Source organism: Neofelis nebulosa, chromosome 16 (genome assembly GCF_028018385.1).
Source record: "Neofelis nebulosa isolate mNeoNeb1 chromosome 16, mNeoNeb1.pri, whole genome shotgun sequence".
NCBI lineage: Eukaryota > Metazoa > Chordata > Mammalia > Carnivora > Felidae > Neofelis > Neofelis nebulosa.
In genome coordinates this window covers 1788552-1811476 of record NC_080797.1, presented here as the reverse complement: position 1 = coordinate 1811476, position 22925 = coordinate 1788552, and the positions used below count along the sequence as shown (strand labels likewise).

Genomic DNA, 22925 nt, shown 5'->3' with positions numbered 1-22925 from the left:
GTTCAGTTACTCGGTACGTGTAAGGCTCGTGGAGCGGGGCTGGCCACCAGGAGTAATTTTCACCGCCTTTCAGTCCAGAATCTCACTGCGGTCTGATGCGGCACAGCCGCTGTTTTGGCTCCGGGGGCGGTTCCGGGTTCCTGGTGACACCAGGGGATAGCTGGAATCCATCGGGCGTCCTGTCCTCACTTCCACCCCCTCCACTCTGCCCTGTTCTCGGGGGCCCTCCTCCCACTAACAGCCTCCGCGTTCCCGCGTCTGACCTGCTCACGGCCTCTCCAGCCCTGTCTCCGTGTGCCGTCTGGCGTGTTCCCTCTGGGTCCTAGTCGGGGAACGGCTGGTGCGGGAGGTCCGCCCCAGCGTGTCTTTTCTCTGTGGCCTTGGACTGCCTACCTTGGGTCGGGAACCCGGCTGAGGGCCAGGAGCTGTGACTCGGGGAAGGAAGGAACCAAATCGGGGGGTACCTGGCCGGCCCAGCCGGTGGGGAACGTGTGACTCTTGATCTCAGGGTCATCAGTTGGAACCCCACATTGGGTGTAGGTATTACTTAAAGCTTTAAAGAGCAAAGAAATGAGACCAAATGGTTGGAAACATGGTCCCTCAGGCAAAGGAGCTCTGAGCAGGGCAACGCAGGCCTCGGAGTCAAAAGTTTTTAGGGCAGAGCTCGGCTGTGCCACTTTCTGGCTGTACTCGACTCCGGGCAGGAAACACACTTGTTCCAAACCCCCTTCACCCGTGACTCGAGCGAGCCACCAGCACCTTCCTCCACGTCTGTCATGACCCTGTGCTTCCAGCGCCCTCAGCAGCGCCAGGAAGAACGAAGATGCCAGGTTGCCAGCTACTTAATTGTTAAAGGGCTGTGGGAAGAGTGGGCCGCGAGACAGGTGTCTGAGACAGACGTGTAAGCGGGACGGGTAAGGGCCACACGGAAGGGACAGGTGATAGCGTCCCCTGCCCGTAGGAGAGCACCGGAGGGCTCTTAGACCCTGCTGCCCTCACTAGAGCCCCTCCCTGAACTCCTGGACTCGGGAAGGGTGTTGTCCTAGTGCCCTGATGTGTCTGTGGCACAGTGTTTGCCTCCCCCCTCAGACTGTCAGCAACCTCGTGGCAAAGACCACCTCATTTCATTCACCGCTGTATTCCTGAGCCCAGCACAGACCCTGGCGCACGGGGAGGAAGTGATGACATGGTCATTAGGTCGACAGCTTTGTGGGGTGTGGACTTGAGCATTTAGAACCATAGAGAGTGAGCCGGAATGTTTTCTTCTCTTGTTGGTGGGGACCCCAGAGAGCTTAAGTGACTTACCCCCAGACACACAGCCTCTTAGCAGCAGAGCCAAAAACGGGAACCGAGTTCCCTAACTCTGAATCATGTAGATTTTATCATTTTCTGTGCTTGGCTCAGGACTCCGTATGTGTTACCAGACCAAGAGCACTTTGAGGGCCCCCTCCCACGTTTGTAGGGTTACTTTCTTCGTGTGGAAACCGTCCCCGATCAAAACAGTCTATTGAGTGCCGTGGGACATGCTCATCAGATTTTTTTTTTTTTTAATTGTGTTTTGTTTTTATGAAGTAATCTCTGTGCCCAGCGTGGGGCTCAGACTCACGACCCTGAGATCTGGAGTCCCATGTTCTTCTGCCTGAGCCAGCCGGGCACCCCAGCTTTATCGATACAGAGCTCACATAGCACAGGATTCTGTGAAGTAGACTTTGGTGGATTCACAGACTCGCTGTCGCCACAGTCCAATGTCAGAGCGTTCTCATCAGCCCCAAGTAAACTCCCGTGCCCGCTGGGAGTCCCCACCGTTCCCCTGCTCCTGGAAGCCGCCACTACTTTCTGCCCCTACGGATTTGCCTGCCATTGACATTGCACACAAATGGAGCCATTCAACACGGGGCCTTGCGACCGGCTTCTTCCACTTAGCGTGTTTTCAGGGGTCGTCCACGTTGTGGTGTGGGTCATTGTTTCATACCTTTTCGTTGCCAAATAATATTCCGTTGCATGGGTATTTATCCGTTCACCGGCTGATGGACATTGGGTTATTGCCGCTTCTTGGCCGCTGTGAATAACACTCACGTGAACACTACGTGTACAGATTCCTGTGTGTACGTATGTTTTCCATTCTCTGGGACGTCTACTTGCTGAGTCATGTAGGAACTTTCTGTCTTGCATTTTGTGGAACTGCCAAACTGTTTCCCAAAGTAGCTGCACCATTTTACGTTCCCACCAGGGCTCCAAGTTCTCCACATCCTCGCCAGTGCGTGTCGCTGTCCGTCCTTTTGAGTTAGCCCGTTAGTGGCCGTGTGTGGCTGATGATGCTGAACATCTGTTCAGGTGCTTATTGGCCACACTGTAGATCCTTGGAGAAATGTCTATTCAGATCCTTTGCCCGCTTTTTTTTTTTTAACTTTTAATCTTTTATTTATTTTTGAGAGAGAGAGAGTGTGTGAGCGCGTGTGTGTGTGTGAGCAGGGGAGGGACAGAGAGAGAGGGAGAATCTGAAGCAGGCTCCAGGCTCTGAGCTGTCAGCACAGAGCCCGACATGGGGCTCGAACCCACAAACCGTGAGGTCGTGACCTGAGCCAAAGTTGGACGTTTGAGCCACCCAGGTGCCCTCCTTTGCCTACTTTTTAATTGGGTTGTCTTTTTATTATTTTATTCTTGAGTCCTTTTTGTATTCTGGATACAAGTCCCTTATCTGATATTTATTTTTTCATTTATTTGAAGCTGATTCATGTATTATTTCTGAGAGAGGGAGAGAGAGTGGGCGTGTGTGTGCGTGCACAAGTCGGGGAGGGGCACAGAGGGGGAGACAGAATCCGAAGGAGGCTCCAGGCTCTGAGCTGGGGCTCAAACTCATGAACCGTGAGATCATGACCTGAGCCGAAGTCAGATGCTTAGCCAACTGAGCCACCCAGGTGGCCATCTGATACATAATTTAAAATGTTTTCTCTCATTATGTGGGTTGTCTTTTCACTTTCTTGTTGCTGTCCTTTGAAGCTCAAAAGTTTTAAATTTTGAGGAAATCCAATTTATGGTTTTTGTTGTTGTTTATGCTTTTGGTGTCATTTGTAAGAAACCATTGCCTGATCCAAGGTCATAAAAATTTACTCCTGTGTTCTCTTTTAAGGTTTCTGTGGTGTTAGGGGCAGGGGAAAAAAAAAAGATTTCTATGATTTTAGCTCTTACATTTTTAGGTTTGTGATCCATTTTGCGTTAATATTTGTCTATGGTATGAGGTAGGGATCCAGTGTCATTCTTTTGTATGTGGACACTCAGTTGCCCCAGCATCATTTGTTGAAAAGACTGTGGAATGACTTGGTACTCTTGTTGAAAATCAACTGACCACAAACTCAAGAGTTAATTTTTGGATTCTTTAGTTCCAGTCCATTGATCTATATGTCCGTCGTTATGCCAGTGCCACACTGTCTTTATCGCTGTGCCTATGTAGTCAGTTTTGAAATCGGGAAGTGTGAGTCTTCCAACTTGGTTCTTTTTCAAGATTGTTTGTGTCTTCTGGATCCCTTGCATTTCCATAGGATTTTTAGGATAAGCTGGTCAGTTTCTGCAAAAATGCCCACTGGGATTTTGATAGAAGTGCATCGAATCTATAGATACTAACAATATTAAGCGTTCTGATCCATGAACGTGGGAAATCTTTCTGTTTACGTAAGTCTTTAACTTATTCCAACAATGTCTACAGTTTTCAGTGCACGTGTCTGACACTTTGGCTAAATGTATTCTTCTGGATGCTAGTATGAATGGAGTTGATTTCTTAAAAATTTTTTTTTTCAACGTTTTTTATTTATTTTTGGGACAGAGAGAGACAGAGCATGAACGGGGAGGGGCAGAGAGAGAGGGAGACACAGAATCAGAAACGGGCTCCAGGCTCCGAGCCATCAGCCCAGAGCCTGACGCGGGGCTCGAACTCACGGACCGCGAGATCGTGACCTGGCTGAAGTCGGACGCTTAACCGACTGCGCCACCCAGGCGCCCCTGGAGTTGATTTCTTAATTTCATTTTTGGGTTATTCGTTGTAGTACATAGAAATACAGTTGGTTTTTGTTTATTAGTCTTATATCCTGCAACCTTGCTGAATTCATTGATTAGTTCTAGTAGATTTTTAGTAGATTCCTTGGAATTTTTGCACCCTTGATTATGTCATCTGCACACAGAGACAGTTTCCCTTCTTCTTTTCCAACCTGGATGCCTTTTATTTTTTCTTTCCTAATCACCCTGGCGAGAACCACCAGTGTAACATTGAATAGAAATGGCAAGAGTTGACAACCTTGTCTTACTCTCAGATTATTTTTTAAAAATGCACGTCCCCTTAGTCCTGTTCTTGAGAAACTTAAATCTCACCGTCTCCACCGTGACATCGAAGTCGGAATTCATGGGTGGGATAGCTTGGGAAGACTTTCAGGGAGGACTTCCTGAAAACAGCGGGATTTGGCTTGGCTGACAGGAAAAGGTCATTTGTAGGCAAGGCTGGTGTGAGGACGGAGGGGCTGAGGGGCCATCACGGGAGGGCAGTCGTTCATCAGTTCGTGGCGCAGAGATGCTGCCTGCGCTGCCGCCCGAGGTCACGCAGACCTACTGCTACCGGGGACCCCACACCCCATCCCCTGCCAGTACCTCCCTGAGGCGCAGCTTCTCGGAGTGTGTTAGAACCCCCGGGCGGGGGGGGGGGGGCAGGCATCTCTTAAATGTATAGATTCTGTTCCTCCCCCCAGGCCTGTGTGCTAAACCAGAGCCCCTGGAGCCAGATCCTAGGAGTCCGTTCCCAAGTGATTCTCCTGTACCGTGACATTTGAGAGCCCGCACCCCGGACACCCTGTGTAGGCCTCTCTTCCCCAGCTTCTCCTCCCTATCCGGGCCCCCACCTGAATGTGAGCACCGAGAGGAAGAGCTGGAGGAGGCCTCCAGCAGTGTCGTCATGGGGCTGGGCCTGCGTGCAGGGGCCGGGACTGGCTGGTGCTCCCCAGGAGCAGAGCACCTCCTCCGGAGGGTCCTCCGGATCCCCAGCGAAGAGAGTGACTGAGCACATGGACAAGGCACGTTCCAAGGGCCCGCGTGTGAGGCCAGATCAGTGCAGGAATCCCATTTGAACTGTGCCTTCTGAATCCTCGGGTGTGTGCGTCGGGGAGAAGCCAGACTTGTGCCGCGTCACCACTGTAAGCCCGTGGGGCGTGCCGTCTACACAAGGTGGGATGTATACGGACACACACGCCCTCACGGGCCCCAAGAGACCCATCCAGCGCGCCTCATCGGTCCCCTGTCTCTCTGTCTTCTTCCTCCGCGGGCATGAGACGCCTTCCTGTCTCCACAACCATTTGTCTGCCCTGCTGCCTGTCACCTGATCCCTTCCTCTTGGCCAGGCTTCCCCCGGGGCTGCTGTGCCCCTGGGCTCCGCTCCCCCTCACCCGCAGCCCCTCTGGCCACACGGATGTTCCTGGTGCTCCCCCGAGGCGTGCTCCCCCCAGGCTGTCCTTCTATCCCCGTGGGGATGCACAACTGTTCCTCAGAGGCCAGCCTCAGCTCCTCTGTTCCTCCTTTCTGTCCACTCCACCCAGTGTGGTCTCCTCCAGGAGCCTGTGGGACATGCCAGGCCTGACTGATGGCTGTCCCTGAGGCTGTGAGAGGGACCTTTTCCCAGTCCGACGCCCCGAACCGGTCAGTGCCCGCGTCCTCCTGGAAGGTTGCTCTGCAGGAGCCTCCACTCCACTGGAAGCTTCTCGAAGCCTGGACAGCCCACAGTGTTCTTCTGGCATAAAATCCGCACCGCTGTCTCGGGGCACTTGGCCTGTCGACTGCGGGTCCATTGGGGACCCTCCATGCTTCTTGTGTGTTGGCCTCCTGTTGTGTCCGCTGGGGCGTCGCCACCCTGGATTATCTGTGCTTGGTAAATGTTTAACAGGTGAGAGAAGCAAGGGACAGCTGCCTTACAGATCTCCCTGCTCAGGGCCCAGCCCGGCCCAGGGCGGGCACAGACCCAGCCTCGGAAATTATCCACCAGCTGGCTACCGATGGGGGCAGCGCAACCGGCATGGAGGTGTCGGGACTCTGTTCCGGGAGCTGGAGGGGACCGGGAGGCAGGAGCCCGGGGCCGGGGCGGGACTGAGAGGAGGGGAGGAAGGACAGGGTGACCGGTGTGGAAAACGGTGCCGCTGTTGACAGGCGGAGAAGGGACAGCCTCCCGAGCATGTTCCGTGCAAGCTGTCGGGCACCGTGACTGCGTGTCACATGCCCTGTCTCGACCTGATTCTCGGAACGACCCTTCCCAGCAGGTGCGGCCGTCCTGATTTGTGGGTCAGGAAACGGGCTTGGAACCGCAAACCCGGACACTGTGTCTGACCTCAAGGATGGCTTTCATACCCCTGTGTCTCCCACACACGTGAGGAGGAGGTGGGTCGGGGTCCAAGATGAGATCTGTCTGTGCCGGTTTGAGGTGTTCGCGGTGCAGTGGTCGGACTCGTGGGGGCATCATGCTTCCCATTGGCTGAGGAGCACCCGTCTTGCTGTCTCCGTCCTTGTCGGAAGCGGGGACCTGCCCACAGGCAGAGTTCGGAGGTGCCAGCGTGGGTGAGCCCGTCCTGGGGGCTGCGGGGCCCCCTCCCCGAGCGTGGAGGTGCGGGCGCTCGAGAGAACAGGGCCCGGTCTCCTCGCACGTCTCGGTTCAGACAGACCTGGCGTTGGTCCCCCCACGGTGACAGCTTGTCCGTCTCCTGTGGGCCCGCTGTTTGTTTGAGACCCGGTCAAGGTTGCCTTGTTGGTGTGGTTTTGGTTTCGGCCACACAGAGCCACGACACCCCGGGCCGGTCAGCGCGGCCCCGAGGGGAGGGGCAGCCCTGCCCCGCGGACGACCCGAGCGGTCGGGATGTGCCGTCGGCCCGGGCTGCGCTCGCTGCTTCCCTTTCTTCCGGCTCCGGGACACGGTGGCGCACGCTGTGACCAGGGAGGTCGGTGTGTGTGGGTGCTCTGCGGAGGCCTCGGGCTGGTGTCTCCCTGCTGATGGCAGTGGACCAAGGGTGAGGGGCTCTTGCGTTTGGTTTTCCAGAAATCCTGGCTTGGTTTTCAGAGTCGGGGCGAAAGGAGTTTCGGGTCGTATCCTTTTCAGGTTGTCGGCACAGAGGCCCCGGCCCGGCTCTTCTCGTGACGTCCTCCCCGCGTGTGGGGCCCCTCGGGCTGGCGCGCCCAGCCTCCCGCTCCGAATCGAGTCCCGCCGGCGGGGGTGCGGGTGGCCGCCCAGCAGCTGTGGTCCCGCGGGCCGTGAGCCTCTGTGGAGGCTTTGTCTGAGCCCCGTGCCTCTCCTGGCACCGCTGGCTCCGGAAAGCGGGGACTGAGAGTGCCGCGCGTCCCCACCGCCCCTCCCGGAGGCCCTCTCGCTGTCACCTGCTCTCCCCAAGACTGGCCCCGGCCCCGGCCCAGAAGCCCTGGGTCTCAGGACCGGGAAGAAGAGGGACAGGGACCCAGGAGGGAGGCTCTCGAATCCGGCCCTGCTTCTACAAAGTGAAATAACAGTGCCGATTAACTCCCATTGCACACGTGCTCCGTGCCAGGCAGGGGCTCAGGCTTTTCATGGGCGTCGCCTCACTTCAAATTGACCCCAGCTCCGGGGGCGCGTCCTCGGGCGCCCCCGCTTCGCACGTGAGGCCACAGACTCAGCGTGTCACTGAGCGTGAAGTCAGGAGCACGTCTGGAAAGCCACCTGGTCCCCAACGTCCATTTTCTCTCACCTTCTTCTCACTTTTCCTCTAGAACGTGAACTCTGAACCAGCCCAGGAAAAGCGCAGCTGGCCATCGGGGTTCCCCTGAGGCCCTTCGTAGTATACCAGGGTGCCCTCTTCCCACTGGATCCCTCTTCCCCGCTCTGGCTCATAGTCCTGTTCTGAGGCCCTGACGCTTCCTCCTTCTCCCCCTCTCGCCCCCCTCCCTGCAGGACCCCGCTGGAATCTTTGAACTGGTGGAGGTTGTGGGCAATGGAACTTACGGGCAGGTGTACAAGGTGAGACTCACGTGTGGGAGGGTGCCCGTCGTCCACGGGGCCCTGTCGGGACGGTGACAGAAGTGGACCATAGGTCTGGGGATCTGGGTGGGGGGGGAGGAGGGGCGCGGGGAGAGAGGGTAACAATGACGGGGGAGGGGAGCCAGGAGGGGGGCTGTTTTCGCTGGCCTGTGTGGCGAGCGCAGAAGTGCTGGGTGCTGCGGGAGCAGCCCTGGTACAGGGTGGGTGTGGGCAGGGGCGCGGGCCGGGGCGCTCCCCTGGGGACTCAGCGAGGCTGTAGGTTGGCTGCTCCCAAGGCCACAGGGAGACCCAGCCTTGCAGTTGGTGGAGCTCCGGGGCCTCCTGGGCGGAAGTGGTGTGCCTGAGCTCCCGAAGCCGCCACCCCTCTCCCCCACACAAAGTAGCATCTCCCCACCGGCTGCCTGTAGCGTTAGCCTGGCGGCACCCTCGGAGGGGGGAGACTGCCCGCCCGGCAGATGAGTCCAGGGAGGGTGCTGCCCCAGAGCTGGAGGCCCCGAGGGCACAGGCCCCAGCAGGGAGCTGAGCCCGTTCACACGTCCCCGTGTCGCAGGGGTCACGGGGACCACCCTGTAAGCTTTGGGGAAAAGGCATCCCCGGTTCACCCATCTCTTGCCTGGTCGTTGCCATGGCAAGAGTAGCTCTGTTCTCTACTGCCTCTATGGGCTTGGGGTCTCAAATGACTGCTGAGGATAAAGATAATCCACGGGCTGGCCATACCCATGTCCGTCCCCACAAGGGGCTGCCTCCCCCCACCCTGCCCTTCCCTGGGAGGGCTTGGACCTTCCTGTCCAAGGCTTCTGCTAGGAACGTCAGAAGGCTGGGGGGAGGGGGAATGGCAGGGACGCACTCTAGAAGTTACTTTCCCACTCACACTGGTGATGGGGCATTGACGCACGTCAGCCAGTCTTCTCTGTTTCCCCGAGATTCCCTCCAGTCTCAACTCTGTCTTTATTCTTCCCTGTCAGTACTACTAAAAAACGGAGTAGGGGTGGGGCGCCTGGGTGGCGCAGTCGGTTAAGCGTCCGACTTCAGCCAGGTCACGATCTCGCGGTCCGTGAGTTCGAGCCCCGCGTCAGGCTCTGGGCTGATGGCTCGGAGCCTGGAGCCTGTTTCCGATTCTGTGTCTCCCTCTCTCTCTGCCCCTCCCCCATTCATGCTCTGTCTCTCTCTGTCCCAAAAATAAATAAAAAACGTTGAAAAAAAAAATTAAAAAAAAAAAAAAACAAAAAAAAAAACGGAGTAGGGGAGATTCTGGGGAAGTCTTCCTGGGCAGAGGGGGCGGGGTGGGAAACCAGGTGCTTTTGTCCTGCATAGAAGTTGCCAGAGAGGCAGAGCCCTCGTTCAGCCCCCTCCCAGGGAGGAGAGGATCTCTGACTCACTGCTCTATCCTTCAGACTGTGGCAAATCCACGCCGGGGAGGCCACAGCAAAGCATAGGTGAATCCCACTCTCCTCCCTCAGCTGTTGTAGGCGGGAGACCCTGGATCTCTACCCAGCGTAGCGCTTTTTGTCCTTGGGGCCCTGTCTGCCCCTGTGACCGACCCATAAGTGAAGGGGTCCGGTACCACAGGGACACTGCCTAAGACAGAAAACAGCCAAAAGGCGTGGCCTCTCCCAGAATCCAGCCCTCCCTGGATGTGGACCCACACCCTCCGCTCCCGGCTCTCTGTCCCGCAGGGTCGGCACGTCAAGACTGGGCAGCTGGCTGCCATCAAGGTCATGGACGTCACGGAGGTAGGGGCGGTGGGGGCCCAGGGAGAGTGGGGCGCTGGCAAGGGCTGGGGGCCCATGGGCTGACCCCCTCCCACTTACAGGACGAGGAGGAGGAGATCAAGCAGGAGATCAACATGCTAAAGAAGTACTCTCACCACCGCAACATCGCCACCTACTACGGGGCCTTCATAAAGAAGAGCCCCCCCGGAAACGACGACCAGCTCTGGGTGAGATGCGCGTGTTGCCTCGCGCGTTGCCGCCTCTCGTCCGCTGCGTGTCTGGGGGGGCAGCGTCCCGGGGTTTGCGCACACCTCTGTCCCGACCGGCACCGCGCCCTGTGTGCAGCACGTGCTTACTAGGTGGCAACAGGCAGGGGCTGGGGGAGCAGGTGCGCCCGTCCGTCCTGCCCCGGTCCCCAGCCCCCCGTGAGAGCAGCAGCCCCAGACGCCTGTGCTTCCAGCTTCGGGCCCTCCTGGGCGATTCATCCACCCGGAGCCTGCGGAGGCCCCTTTGGGCCTCCCCCGTGTTCCCTCCTGGCCCGGAACATTCCTGAGAGTCATTGCCCTCCCCAGCCCGGGCCTCTTCCCGGCCTCACCCTTCCTGCTGCCCAGCCCGGCCCCTAGGGGAGAGCGCCAGGGAGCCTGGTGGCGGCCGTGGGGAGCTTAAAGCTGGTGCTAGGTCCCCCCTCCCACCAGTTGCCAGACAAGTACTTATTGAGCACCTTCTGTGTACCCCCTGCACGGAGAGACGCGAGTCACGGTCCCTGCTTCCGAGGCACTTAGTCTTTTTAGAGACACTCACACAGACTGTGCACACAGAGCGAGGTGAGCAACATTTCCTGTGTGTTTACCTGCCGGCCGTGAGGGCGATGTCACGGAGGACTGGGGGCGCTGGGCTGGGCGCTCCCTTCCGGGCGCGATGGACGCCGTCCTTCCCCCTCCCAGCCCGCTTCCCTGAGCTTGGTAGAGGGCGAGGCCCAGGCCGGGGCGCTAGGCACGCGAGTGACCTTTCTCGCACTTGCAAGTGTATATGTCCGGCCGGCCTCCTTCTGCGCTGCACGTGGCTTTTGGAAAACGTGCAGGGAAGCACTTGAACAGGCGCCCGAGTCCCCAGGGGACCGATTTGGCCCCTGCCTCTGTGCTGGAGCCTCACCAGCTTTCCCCCTGCAGCTCTCTGGCGGACCCCCCGCACTGCTTCGTCTCTGGCGGACCTGGAGAATCGCTGGTCCTTAGCCCCTTGCTTGTCTCTGGGTCAGGCTGTGGCCGACTTTCTGTGAAGGGCCGGAGAGTAGATGTTTGGGGCTCTGCGCATCATACGGTCTCTGTCCCAGCCGCTCAGCCTGGCCGCTGAACCGGGAAAGCAGCCACAGGCAGTGCATAAACGAATGGGAACAGGAATGTCGCTGTATTCCCAGAAGCCTTTATTTAGGATGCTAAACTTTGAATTTTGTATGCTTCGTTTTTCGATTTTTTTTTAACCATTTAAAAATGTAAATTATCAGCTCCATGGCCAAGGTTGCCAACCTCCACGCCAGGGAGTTCTAGTTTGGGGGTTATGCGTCCCAGCGGGGGCCCGGTGCAAACATTGGTTGCTCCTCAAGGAAAACACGCACGTGCGTGTCATTTTGTGTGCCGCATCCCCGGTTCCTTGGGCTCCTACTTGGGACCCAGCCTGTCTCCCTCAGCCCTGCCCGGCCTGTCTTTCCCCCGGTGTTGCCTTTTCCTCTCCTAACCTCGGGGAGCCTGTGGCCTCTGTGAGCAGTCTCCTACCCCTGCTCTGCGGCTCACATCGGCTGGGGCCCTGGGGTCCTCCCCCCCGGGAGGCCGGCGGGGGGGACGCCTTGCCTGACCGGTGCTTTTCCCTCTGGCGCTCCTGGGCCGTAGCTGGTGATGGAGTTCTGCGGCGCTGGCTCCGTGACAGACCTGGTGAAGAACACAAAAGGGAACGCCCTGAAGGAGGACTGTATCGCCTACATCTGCAGGGAGATCCTCCGGGTGAGGCCCCAGCTGGCCCTTCTGCCCACACCCGGGCCTTCCCTGCACGGGAGGCCCTGCGGCGGCATCCTTTCCGAGCAGCGGTGGCCGAGGGGGGCAGGGATGGACAGGGCCCCAGCTTTGGAGTGATCTCAGGCAGCCGGGGGGACAAGCCTGCCCCTTTGCCGGTGGCCCCGCGGCTGCCGGGGACTCTCGGGGGCCACCACTCTGAGGACGCTCCCTGTGAAAACCCAGCCTGTGCTTGGGCTCCGGGGTGGCGGGGGCTGCGCCTTCCACCCGGCCCTGTCCATGCGGGTGCCTGCCCCGCTCCTTGGCTCTCGTCCACGTCCTCCAGCACCGAGGCTCACCTCCCCACTGTCCCGCCCCAGGGCCTAGCCCATCTCCACGCCCACAAGGTGATCCATCGAGACATCAAGGGGCAGAACGTGCTGCTGACAGAGAACGCCGAGGTCAAGCTGGGTAGGTCGCTCCCTCCTGAGGCGAATGGGGCCCCGGGACCTCCAGGACAGAAGGGGAGGCCCCTCTATTTCCTCTGATGGCTCAGGTCTAACCACCTGCAGGCTGGGAGTCTCTCTCCTGCCCTTCCTCATCTCCCCCGAGAGGCCCCGCCACCCATATGTCACAGGTGCTGTGTAGGTCCCCCGGGGAGACGGGGGATCCCAGCCCCTCCTGCCTGTCGCTTGGCCTTTTCACGTGGGTGTCTTGCCACAACACCGAGATTAGGTCAGGCTCTTTGAGACGAGACGTTGATGGGGCGGAAGGGCCAGAGAACGTCTGGGTGCCCTGGGGCGCACACGGCCCAGGGCAAGGGGAGCAGGCATGATCCTCTGTCGTGACCCCTCCCTCCATGTCTTCCCAGTGGATTTTGGCGTGAGTGCTCAGCTGGACCGTACTGTGGGCAGGCGGAACACTTTCATCGGAACCCCCTACTGGATGGCCCCGGAGGTCATCGCCTGTGACGAGAACCCTGATGCCACCTACGATTACAGGGTACAGAGCAGAGTGGGGTGCACGGAGACTGCCAAGGGCAGGAAGCGAGAGGGGGTGGTAGGGAGACCAAAAGTCAGGGTGACAACACGAGCTATAATGGTATGTGGGTGGTGAGGGGTGGGCAGGCTGGAGACTGGCCCGGGGAAGGGGTGGGGACCCAGACGTGGCCCTGAAGAGGCTTGTCTGGAACATGCTCCTGTCCCTTCTTCTGTCCCTCTGTAGAGTGACATCTGGTCTCTAGGAATCACAGCCATCGAGATGGCAGAGGGAGCCCCCCGTAAGTGTGGCGTCTGGGAGCGCAGGGAGGGAGGGGTGGTAGGAAGGGCTCCTTCCAGCTCTTGGCATGGCTGCGTGAGGGACTGATGGTGTTCCTCCCGTGTGCCAGCTCTGTGTGACATGCACCCCATGCGAGCCCTCTTCCTCATCCCACGGAACCCACCCCCCAGACTCAAGTCCAAGAAATGGTAGGTCTCTGGGGGTTTGCGTGTCAGGGAAGGAGGGCCTCTGGACAAAGCCCCACCACCACCTCCACCCAGCAGCTCCTTACCCCCAGCATCCCCAACTAGCCTTACCCCTGCGTCCCCTGCTGCCTTATCCTGTGTCCTCTGCTAGCCTTGCCCCCTGCATCCCTCACTAGCCTTACCCACCGTGTCCCCTGCTGTGTCCCCTGCTGCCTTACCCCCTGCATCCCCCAGTAGCTTTACCCCCAGTGTCCCCTGCCACCTTATCCCCTGTGTCCAGGTGTGGGTCTGCACCACAGAGGGGCAGGGCCAGGGCCCAGGGTCGGGACATGGATAAGACAGGAGAAATCGAGGGGGCTTTTGGATGAGTGATTTCCCTCTTCTGCTTGTGATCTCCCCCTGCCAAGAGGGCCCTCCCAGTGTGAGCACCCTTCATTTCCAGGTCTAAGAAGTTCATCGACTTCATCGACACGTGTCTCATCAAAACCTACCTGAGCCGCCCACCCACGGAACAGCTGCTCAAGTTCCCCTTCATCCGTGACCAGCCCACGGAGCGCCAGGTCCGCATCCAGCTCAAGGACCACATCGACCGCTCCCGCAAGAAGCGAGGCGAGAAGGGTCAGTGGGCGAGCGAGAGGGGCACCAAGGGTTGGGTCTCGGGTCTCAGGACGCACCCCCACCTGGCTCCTCCTTCCCACGGAGACCGCCTTCCAAACTTCCAGTCCCAGTGGGGTTTTTCTTCTTTGACTGCTGATCCCAGGCAACCTTCCCAGGGAGGGCCACCCTTCTACATCCTTGCAGAAGCGCGTGCGTAAGTGCGCGTGTGCAGTCTGCCGCGTCCCGCCCCCGGCGGGGTCTGGGCCCAAGCTCCACACCGCGGGTGTTGGTCATCCCCATCGAAGGTTTCCCTAGACCTGGGTGGGATCTGGGACGCTGGCTAAAGAAACAGCGGTGACCTCCCCCTGCAGAGGAGACGGAGTATGAGTACAGTGGCAGCGAGGAGGAAGACGACAGCCATGGAGAGGAGGGGGAGCCGAGGTGGGCCACCACCCCCCACCCCCGTCGGAGGGCAGCAGTGCCCCCGGTGTGGGGACCCTTGATGTGGGGTGGTGGGCCAGAGAGGCAGAGGCCGTGGGACACCCCTGAGTGTGGAATGGCGGAGGGAGTGAGCGGGAGGTTGGGGCTGGGGGGGGGGGGGGCAACCGGGGGCCGCAGGCTGGGGATCCGGGCAGCAGGGCCCCCATGGGCAGGCAGGTGGGCACGCGTCCCATCCCCTGGCCGTGGCCGGAGACCCCCACGGGGACAAGAGCGGTGGCCGGGCTCTGACCCCAGTGCCGGCCGGGCTGCCCTGCCCCCCAGCTCCATCATGAACGTGCCCGGGGAGTCCACCCTGCGCCGGGAGTTTCTCCGGCTCCAGCAGGAGAATAAGAGCAACTCGGAGGCTCTGAAGCAGCAGCAGCAGCAGCGGCAGCAGCAGGACCCCGAGGCGCACATCAAGCATCTCCTGCACCAGCGCCAGCGGCGCATCGAGGAGCAGAAGGAGGAGCGGCGGCGCGTGGAGGAGGTGGGGCTGCGCGCGCGTGCGCGCGGGCTCGCGCTTCTACCCCCGCCCCGGAACTGGTTCCCCGCGCGGCCCAGCCCCTGGCCTGCAGGTCCCTGCGGGAAGGCGCTGCGCGGGGTCAGGGGCCGGCCGGCCCTGTGTGGGTGGCGTCAGCGGCCCCCAGGAGCCAGCCTCTCAGGACGGCTGTCCTCGTGCTGCCGCCCGTTCCCCCGCCCCGAGGTCCCCCCCCCCCCCCCCGCCAGTGTCTGCGCACTGCAGTGCCCCGGGCATCTGGCCCACAAGCAGCTGTGCGCCCTGAGCAGGAAGCTCCTTGTAGAGACCCTCCTTTTACTTTTGGTTTTGGGGCTGAGATTTGCTGGAAAATAGCCCATCCACTCATTGGAGGTGGATGGGGGGTGGGGGGAGGGGGGAGACCTTTTCATCAGTAATCTTCCTTTTATTTTTTTTTAAGTTTTATTTATTTATTTTAGAGACAGAGAGTGTGGGGGGGGGGGGGAGAGGGAGAGAGAGAATCCCAAGCAGGCTCTGAGCCGTCAGCACCGAGCCCCGATGCAGCAGGGCTCGAACTCACACACCGTGAGATCAGGACCGGAGCTGAAACCAAGAGTCAGACTCTTAACCGACTGAGCCACCCAGGCGCCCCAATAAGCTTCCTTTTAGATAGATGCAGGGTTTTCTTCTCACCAATTTAAAAAGCATGTGTCTGTATACACCTGTGCTTAAATGTATTTCCTCTGCAGGAGGGTCATGGTGAGGAAGGAGGTCTAGGTTGGTTTAAAAATTGCCTAAATGATGGGATTTGGGCCGAAACCGTTCCATGGTGTTAAAGTGTACGGAGAGCCAGACTTCACACAAAAATCATCTAAGTGATGGTATAGACGGAAGCATCCCCACGCTCCGGGTCCGACTTCCCGAAGCGGCCCCTGCTTCCCCCGAACCAAGGACACCCTGTGGGAAAGCCTGGCGCCGCGCACAGATGCCCGGAGTGGTAAAGGCTGCTGGCGGCAGCGGAGGGCCAGAGTGTCCCCGGGGCCGCTCGGGGCCGCGCTCCGCGCTCCGGTTGGGGCGGCCGGGCCTGGACGCCACCGCGCCTGTGCGCGCCTGCCGCCCCCTTGTGGCCAGCGGCCGTCGCTGCGCCGTCGCCCGCTTGCTTGCGGGAGGAGCGGACAGGTGTCCTCCTAGGTGGCCCACCGTGGGCAGCAGGCGCGCACAGCCTGCACGTCCCCGGCGCGGCCGCCTCGCCCAGCGGGTTTTCCTGAGCCGAACCCGCCCCGGGGCTCTGGGGCCGGCGGGCTTGCGGAAGCAGGTGGGGGCCGCCGCCTTTCACCACCGGTGTCCCGAGGGGCAGGTTCTGCCCGCGCCGTCCAGTGGGCGTCTCCGCTCCGGCAGGGGACCCGATCCCCCTTCGGGCCCTGCCGAGTTCGGGGGCAGACCCGCAGACCACCCCTTCCCCCCCCTCACAGCAACAGCGGCGGGAGCGGGAGCAGCGGAAGCTGCAGGAGAAGGAGGAGCGGCGGCTGGAGGACATGCAGGCGCTGCGGCGGGAGGAGGAGCGGCGGCAGGCGGAGCGCGAGCAGGTACAGCGCCCGCCGCAAACACCCGGCCCTCCCTCGCCTCCCCCTGCGCCCGCCGCCCGCCTCCCTGCGCCGGACACCTCTCCGCTTCCTTCCCGACCCCCCAGATTCCCCCTGTCTTTTCCAGCTTCACTCTCTCTCTCTCTCTGTTTTCTCCCACCCTTCGACCCGCACCCCGGCTCCCTGCCCTCTTCCTGTCTCTGTGCCTTCATTCCCCATCTCTTCGCCCCATCCTCGCCGCCTCACCCCTGCACCGCCGCTCGCGGGGCCCTACACGCCCGCCTCCTCCTCATTGCCTCCCCCCAACCCCGTCTGTCCTCTCTCTGATTCTCCCCGCTTTCCTCTTCATCCTCGCCCCACCGATCCCGCCTTCCCACGCCGCCGCCGCCGCCCCCCCCCCCCCGCCTTTTCCTCTTCTCCCCCTGCCCTTTGCCCTCCCACCCCGCCCCCCCCAGGAATATATTCGTCACAGGCTAGAGGAGGAGCAGCGACAGCTCGAGATCCTTCAGCAACAGCTGCTCCAGGAACAGGCCCTGCTGCTGGTAACGGGGTCCCTGGCTTCCTCGGGGAAGATGCGGACTCAGAGCTCCCGAGCCGGAGCGGGGGCGGCGGCGCTTCTGGGGAGGGGACCCCGCCAGGCGCCGGGTCGGGGGGGGGGGGGGCCGGAGGAGGGCAAGGGCTCGCCCGCGCCCTCGTGGGGCCGCCCCGCGCTGAGCCGCCGTCCCTACCCTTGGGCCCAGGAGTACAAGCGGAAGCAGCTGGAGGAGCAGCGGCAGTCCGAGCGCCTGCAGAGGCAGCTGCAGCAGGAGCACGCCTACCTCAAGTCCCTGCAGCAGCAGCAGCAGCAGCAGGCCCCGCCCACAGACCGGAAGCCGCTGTATCACTACGGCCGGGGCGTCGGTCCCGCGGACAAGCCCGCCTGGGCGCGCGAGGTACCCGCGCCCCTGACCGCCCGAGACCGAGACCGAGACCTTGCACGCAGCGGGCACCGGAAAGGGGAACGGGGCGCCTGGCGCGGGGGGGGGGGGGGGGGGCGGGCGGGGTACCTGTGATTTGAGAAGGGGGGGACGCAAGCCCTTTCCCACCGCAGGTGGAAGAGAGAGCGAGGATGAACAAACAGCAGAACTCTCCCCTGGCCAAAACCAAGCCCGGCGGCGCAGGGCCTGAGCCCCCCGTCCCCCAGGCCTCCCCCGGGCCCGCGGGCCCCCTTTCCCAAACTCCTCCTATGCAGAGGCCGGTGGAGCCCCAGGAGGGACCGCACAAGGTGAGTCTGTCCCCGTTCCCGCGATGACACACGCAGGAGCCTCGCTCCGCACAGCTGTGTCACGAGTATGTGTCTGCCCGCGAGCGCGCGCACCCTTAGCCAGGGGCCGTGGGGGCGCTGCGGGCCCCGTCCTGGCTGTTCTCGGCCTTCAGGAGCACGTCTCCTTCAGCGGATACTCGGAAGCCCGAGGCTTTCCTTGCTCCTTCCTCCCGGCCCAGGCACAACCCCCCCCCCCCCCCCCCCACAGGTGGGGACGTGCCTCAGAGCGGGCAGCCCACCCTCCCTGGTCTTTCCCTGCAGAGCCTGGTGGCACACCGGGTCCCACTGAAGCCATATGCAGCGCCCGTACCCCGATCCCAGTCCCTGCAGGACCAGCCCACCCGAAACCTGGCTGCCTTCCCGGCCTCCCACGAGCCCGACCCTGCCGTCCCCACACCCGCTGCCGCGCCCGGCACCCGAGGAGCGGTCATCCGCCAGAATTCAGATCCCACCTCGGAAGGGCCTGGCCCCAGCCCGAACCCCCCATCCTGGGTCCGGCCGGACACTGAGACCCCACCCAAGGTACGGGTGGGGCCGCGGGGCCGGGGAAACGGGAGACAAAACAGCCTGGGAGGGAAAGGGTGGCGAGTGGTGGGGAGCGGGCGAGATGGAGAGGCGCTCAGGGCTGGAAGGGAGGAGGAGGGCCGGCTGCCACTGCAGGCGGGAGGGCGGGAGGCCCGCCCCAGGGCTGTGTCCCTGCCTCCAGGGATGACTGAGAGGAGGGGAGAATGCCCAGGGTGCGGGGGGAGCTCTAGGGGCTGGCTTCCCGGGGTGGAGTCCCCGCTCAGTGACTGTGGACAAAGTCATCAGCTCCCCTAGCCTCGGTTTGCCTGTCCGTGCGAAGCGGGGAGAGTACCCATCGGGGGCCTAGATGAGGCCGCACGTTTGAGGAGCGTCTGGCCCGGCGCTGGCACCGGGCACACCGATCCCCTCCCCGCCCCGCCCCCCTCAGGTGCCTCAGAGGACCTCGTCCATCGCCACTGCCCTTAACACCAGTGGGGCCGGAGGGACCCGGCCGGCTCAGGCCGTCCGTGCCAGGTAGCACCCGGGGGCAGTCGCGTGGTGGCCTGGGGCGTGGGGCGGGCTGTGCAGAGGGGACTCTACCAGGTTACCTGCCTCGGGGCGGGCAGGCCCCCTCCCCGTCACCTCAGCGCCCCCGCCCCGCCCCCGGCACCCCTGTGCTCCCTCCACAGACCTCGCAGCAACTCCGCCTGGCAAATCTATCTGCAAAGGCGGGCCGAGCGGGGCTCCCCCAAGCCTCCGGGGCCCCCCGCTCAGCCCCCTGGTCCACCCAACGCCTGTAGGTAATGGAGTTGTCTGTCCCCTCCCCAACTCACTCCTGCCCTCGCTCCTGCCACCTGCTTCCCCCCCTGGTGGTGGCTCCCTCTGCTGTGCAGCTCAGCGCTCAGGGGGGACACCTATCTTCCTGACCTGTCTCTGCCTTCCCCGCAGTAACCCCGACCTCAGGAGGAGCGACCCTGGCTGGGAACGCTCGGAAGGTGCCCTCCCCTCGCACGGGCACCTGCCCCAGGCCGGCTCGCTGGAGCGGAACCGCGTGGGAGGTATGGCGCCAGCCTGGGCAGCCTCCTCTGGGGCTGGGACCCGGTCTCTGTCATAGGCATCCTGCCTTTGGCAACTTTAGGCAGGACACCCTTGGGCGCCAGGCTGGGCCCGGCTGGATGTGGAGCCTGGCTGAGCTCTGGGGTCCGCCCCGAACGACCAGGTGTCCGTGACCTTCCTTCTCCCGCTCTGCTCCATGCAGCCTCCTCCAAGCTGGATAGCTCCCCAGTGCTCTCCCCTGGGAACAAAGCCAAGCCTGATGACCACCGCTCCCGGCCGGGCCGGCCCGCAGTAAGTCCGCAGCTGCGGCCCTGACGTCTCCTGGGTGGGGGCTGGGAGCCTCGGGAGCCCCCAGGAGCCAGGTGCTGGGGTGGGGCCTTCCTTAACCCTCGTGCCAAGGGGCTGCGGGCTGCACTTCTCAGCTACTGACCTTTCTTCACCTCTCTCCTGCTTCCTCCTGGCTGTCCTCCTCCCCCCGCCGCCCCTCCCAGAGCTATAAGCGTGCCATCGGCGAGGTTAGTGAGAAGGCCTGCTCGGGAGCCCCTCCCCTCTGGCACCCCCTGTACCCCACCCCTCCCCTCCTCACGCGGCACCCTCTGCAGGACTTCGTGCTCCTGAAGGAGCGGGCCCTGGACGAGGCCCCGCGGCCTCCCAAGAAGGCCATGGACTACTCGTCTTCCAGCGAGGAGGTGGAGAGCAGCGAGGACGAGGAAGAAAGCAATGGCGAGCCATCAGAGGGGAGCAGAGATACCCCTGGGGCCCGGTATGGGGGCGCTCTGGGGGAGGGCAGGGTTCTCCTTTTCCTAGGGGACCCTGGCCGTCACTGCTGATCTAGACAGTGGGGTCTGCTCCGGGGTCCCCATCGGCCTCCCACTGCCATGTCCACCAGGAGCCAGTGCGAAGCACCCGCCGGTCCCCCTGTCTCCACCCCGTGGCAGGCAGGACCTGGGAACTGATGGCCGTCCTCTCTCTATGGCAGCGACGGAGACACAGACAGCATCAGCACCATGGTGGTCCATGACGTGGAGGAGATCGCGGGGACCCAGACCCCCTATGGGGGCGGCACCATGGTGGTCCAGCGCGTGAGTGGGCCCCCCTTCTTCCCGGCACCTGCTCTCCCCTGTCCTCAGCCAAGCACTGGCTCCCTTTCCCCTGTCCCTGCAGACTCCTGAAGAGGAACGCAGCCTGCTGCACGCGGACAGCAACGGCTACACCAACCTGCCCGATGTGGTCCAGCCCAGCCACTCGCCCACCGAGAGCGGCAAAGGTCAAAGCCCCCCATCCAAGGAGGGAGGCAGCGACGTAAGTGGGCAGTGGGTAGGGGCGCTGGGGGCCACTGCAGGGGGCGGGGCGGAGCTCGGCAACCTGGGGGCGGGGCCGGGGGGCCCCAGGGGCCGGGTGTGGGGTGTTTGCCTGACTGCTGCCCCACCCCCACAGTACCAGTCTCGTGGGCTGGTAAAGGCCCCTGGCAAGAGCTCGTTCACGATGTTTGTGGACCTAGGGATCTACCAGCCCGGAGGCAGTGGGGATACCATCCCCATCACAGGTGAGGACAGGAGGACAGACTTGCCATGAGGCCTGGTGAAGGGCACAGGTGGGCCTCTGATGGCGCGGCTTTAGGAGGCAGTGGTGGCCTCCGCTTTGGCCCGACGCCCCTACCCTGGCACAGAGGCAGCAAGGGCGCCTAAGGCCCCTTAGAGCCGCGAGGAAAAATGCTCAGAGTGGCCCCGGCACCTGACTGGATACGGATTGTTTGAGGCCATTTGCTCCTTCTCCTCCCTCCCCTTTCCTGCCGAGCGTGCGTGCGTTCGTTCGTTCGTTCGCTCGCAGGGGCCTCCACCAGATGTAGGGCTGGGTTCAGGAGGGACAGGGGAGGGGGCTACAGCCCTCCTCCCCTCCCCCCTCTCCTCTTCCCGGCAGCCCTGGTCGGGGGAGAGGGCGGTCGGCTTGATCAGCTCCAGTACGACGTGCGGAAAGGCTCCGTGGTCAACGTGAACCCCACCAACACCCGGGCCCACAGCGAGACCCCCGAGATCCGGAAATACAAGAAGCGATTCAATTCCGAGATCCTCTGTGCGGCCCTTTGGGGTAAGCCAGGGCCGGGAAGGAAAAGAGGGGTCCGGCGCACCCCGGGGCTCCCGGTCGGGTGAGGGCCCGGCTGCCTCTCATCTGCCCAAGGGCTCCCGTTGCAGGCGTCAACCTGCTGGTGGGCACCGAGAACGGTCTGATGCTGCTGGACCGAAGCGGGCAGGGCAAGGTGTACGGGCTCATCGGGCGGCGGCGCTTCCAGCAAATGGACGTGCTGGAGGGGCTCAACCTGCTCATCACCATCTCAGGTGTGGGGAGGGGAGCGGGGGGAGGGCTCCGCTCTGGGCTGCGCCTGCAGCCTGGGAGGAGGGCCCGGAGGCGGGGCCGCGGTTGCTCAGCCCCTGGGGGGGGGGGGAGGATGGCAGGATGGCGCAGAGGTGGATGCTGGGCCTCGGGTGATGGGGTGTGTGTCCTCCTCCAGGGAAAAGGAACAAGCTGCGGGTGTATTACCTGTCTTGGCTCCGGAACAAGATTCTGCACAACGATCCGGAAGTGGAGAAGAAGCAGGGCTGGACCACTGTGGGCGACATGGAGGGCTGCGGGCACTACCGCGTGGGTGAGGAGGGCTCAACGCGGTGGCCAGGGCGCGTTGCTTTACGAGAAGACGGAAAGGGGGCCCTGAGCTTAGTGGCTGAGCCTCGAAGCCAGAGGCCGGGCGACTGGGTTTGGGGTCTGGTGACCGACCCGTGGGACTCCTCTTCCCTGCCCCCAGTGAAATACGAGCGCATTAAGTTCCTGGTCATCGCCCTGAAGAGCTCCGTGGAGGTGTATGCCTGGGCCCCCAAGCCCTACCACAAGTTCATGGCCTTCAAGGTAGTCCCCACCGCAGCCCCTCCGCCGGCCCGGCACCCTGGCCGCATCCCTGAGCCCTCCTCTCCTCCACAGTCCTTCGCCGACCTCCCTCACCGCCCTCTGCTGGTCGACCTGACCGTGGAGGAGGGTCAGCGGCTCAAGGTCATCTACGGTTCCAGTGCCGGTTTCCACGCTGTGGATGTCGACTCGGGGAACAGCTACGACATCTACATCCCCGTGCATGTAAGTTTGGCGGGGCTTCGGGAGGAGCGCGACCGCCACCCCGGGCTCTGGACACGCGTGCAACGCACGCTCTCGTCCCCAGATCCAGAGCCAGATCACGCCCCACGCCATCATCTTCCTCCCCAACACGGACGGCATGGAGATGCTGCTGTGCTACGAGGACGAGGGCGTGTACGTGAACACGTACGGGCGCATCATCAAAGACGTGGTGCTGCAGTGGGGAGAGATGCCCACCTCTGTGGGTGAGTGGGCCCCGCCCCCAGGCTGCCCGGGGCGGGCGGGCGGCCGGCCGGCCGCGGCCCACTCACTGCCGCCCGACCCCCTTCTCCCCCAGCCTACATCTGCTCCAACCAGATCATGGGCTGGGGCGAGAAGGCCATTGAGATCCGCTCTGTGGAGACGGGCCACCTGGACGGCGTCTTCATGCACAAACGAGCCCAGAGGCTTAAGTTCCTGTGTGAGCGGAACGACAAGGTGGGAGGCCCTTTGCCCTCCGGCCCCGGAGCTGGGGGGGGGGGGGCTGGGGGATCTTCGTGAGACGGGGTCCAGGGGGCATAGCCTGCGTCACAGCCCGCCCTTCCTCGCCCTCCGTCCCTGAGAGCGCCCTGGACACCCAGGAGG

General features: G+C 62.3%; 1 protein-coding gene across 7 annotated transcripts in view; it reads left to right on the top strand.

Annotated features, from left to right (window-relative positions):
* The window catches only part of MINK1 (misshapen like kinase 1), a 44243-nt gene that overhangs the window by 20504 nt on the left and 814 nt on the right, over window positions 1-22925 (top strand). Inside the window, exons 2-33 of one of the 7 annotated variants that reach the window (XM_058705316.1) lie at window positions 7940-8005; window positions 9703-9759; window positions 9840-9965; window positions 11622-11732; window positions 12101-12191; window positions 12592-12722; window positions 12945-12999; window positions 13108-13186; window positions 13626-13801; window positions 14152-14221; window positions 14543-14747; window positions 16208-16321; window positions 16774-16860; window positions 17059-17250; window positions 17409-17582; window positions 17883-18143; window positions 18574-18659; window positions 18773-18925; window positions 19074-19183; window positions 19384-19472; window positions 19673-19696; window positions 19784-19944; window positions 20161-20263; window positions 20346-20483; window positions 20619-20727; window positions 21102-21269; window positions 21374-21517; window positions 21691-21825; window positions 21982-22082; window positions 22155-22304; window positions 22387-22546; window positions 22639-22778. In XM_058705316.1, coding sequence (XP_058561299.1) covers window positions 7940-8005; window positions 9703-9759; window positions 9840-9965; window positions 11622-11732; window positions 12101-12191; window positions 12592-12722; window positions 12945-12999; window positions 13108-13186; window positions 13626-13801; window positions 14152-14221; window positions 14543-14747; window positions 16208-16321; window positions 16774-16860; window positions 17059-17250; window positions 17409-17582; window positions 17883-18143; window positions 18574-18659; window positions 18773-18925; window positions 19074-19183; window positions 19384-19472; window positions 19673-19696; window positions 19784-19944; window positions 20161-20263; window positions 20346-20483; window positions 20619-20727; window positions 21102-21269; window positions 21374-21517; window positions 21691-21825; window positions 21982-22082; window positions 22155-22304; window positions 22387-22546; window positions 22639-22778 — 3966 coding nt within the window. Of the gene's footprint in view, window positions 1-7939; window positions 8006-9702; window positions 9760-9839; window positions 9966-11621; window positions 11733-12100; window positions 12192-12591; window positions 12723-12944; window positions 13000-13107; window positions 13187-13625; window positions 13802-14151; window positions 14222-14542; window positions 14748-16207; window positions 16322-16773; window positions 16861-17058; window positions 17251-17408; window positions 17583-17882; window positions 18144-18573; window positions 18660-18772; window positions 18926-19073; window positions 19184-19383; window positions 19473-19672; window positions 19697-19783; window positions 19945-20160; window positions 20264-20345; window positions 20484-20618; window positions 20728-21101; window positions 21270-21359; window positions 21518-21690; window positions 21826-21981; window positions 22083-22154; window positions 22305-22386; window positions 22547-22638; window positions 22779-22925 lie in introns of those variants that run through there. The other 6 variants (XM_058705317.1, XM_058705319.1, XM_058705320.1 and 3 more) reach the window with 6 other exon arrangements.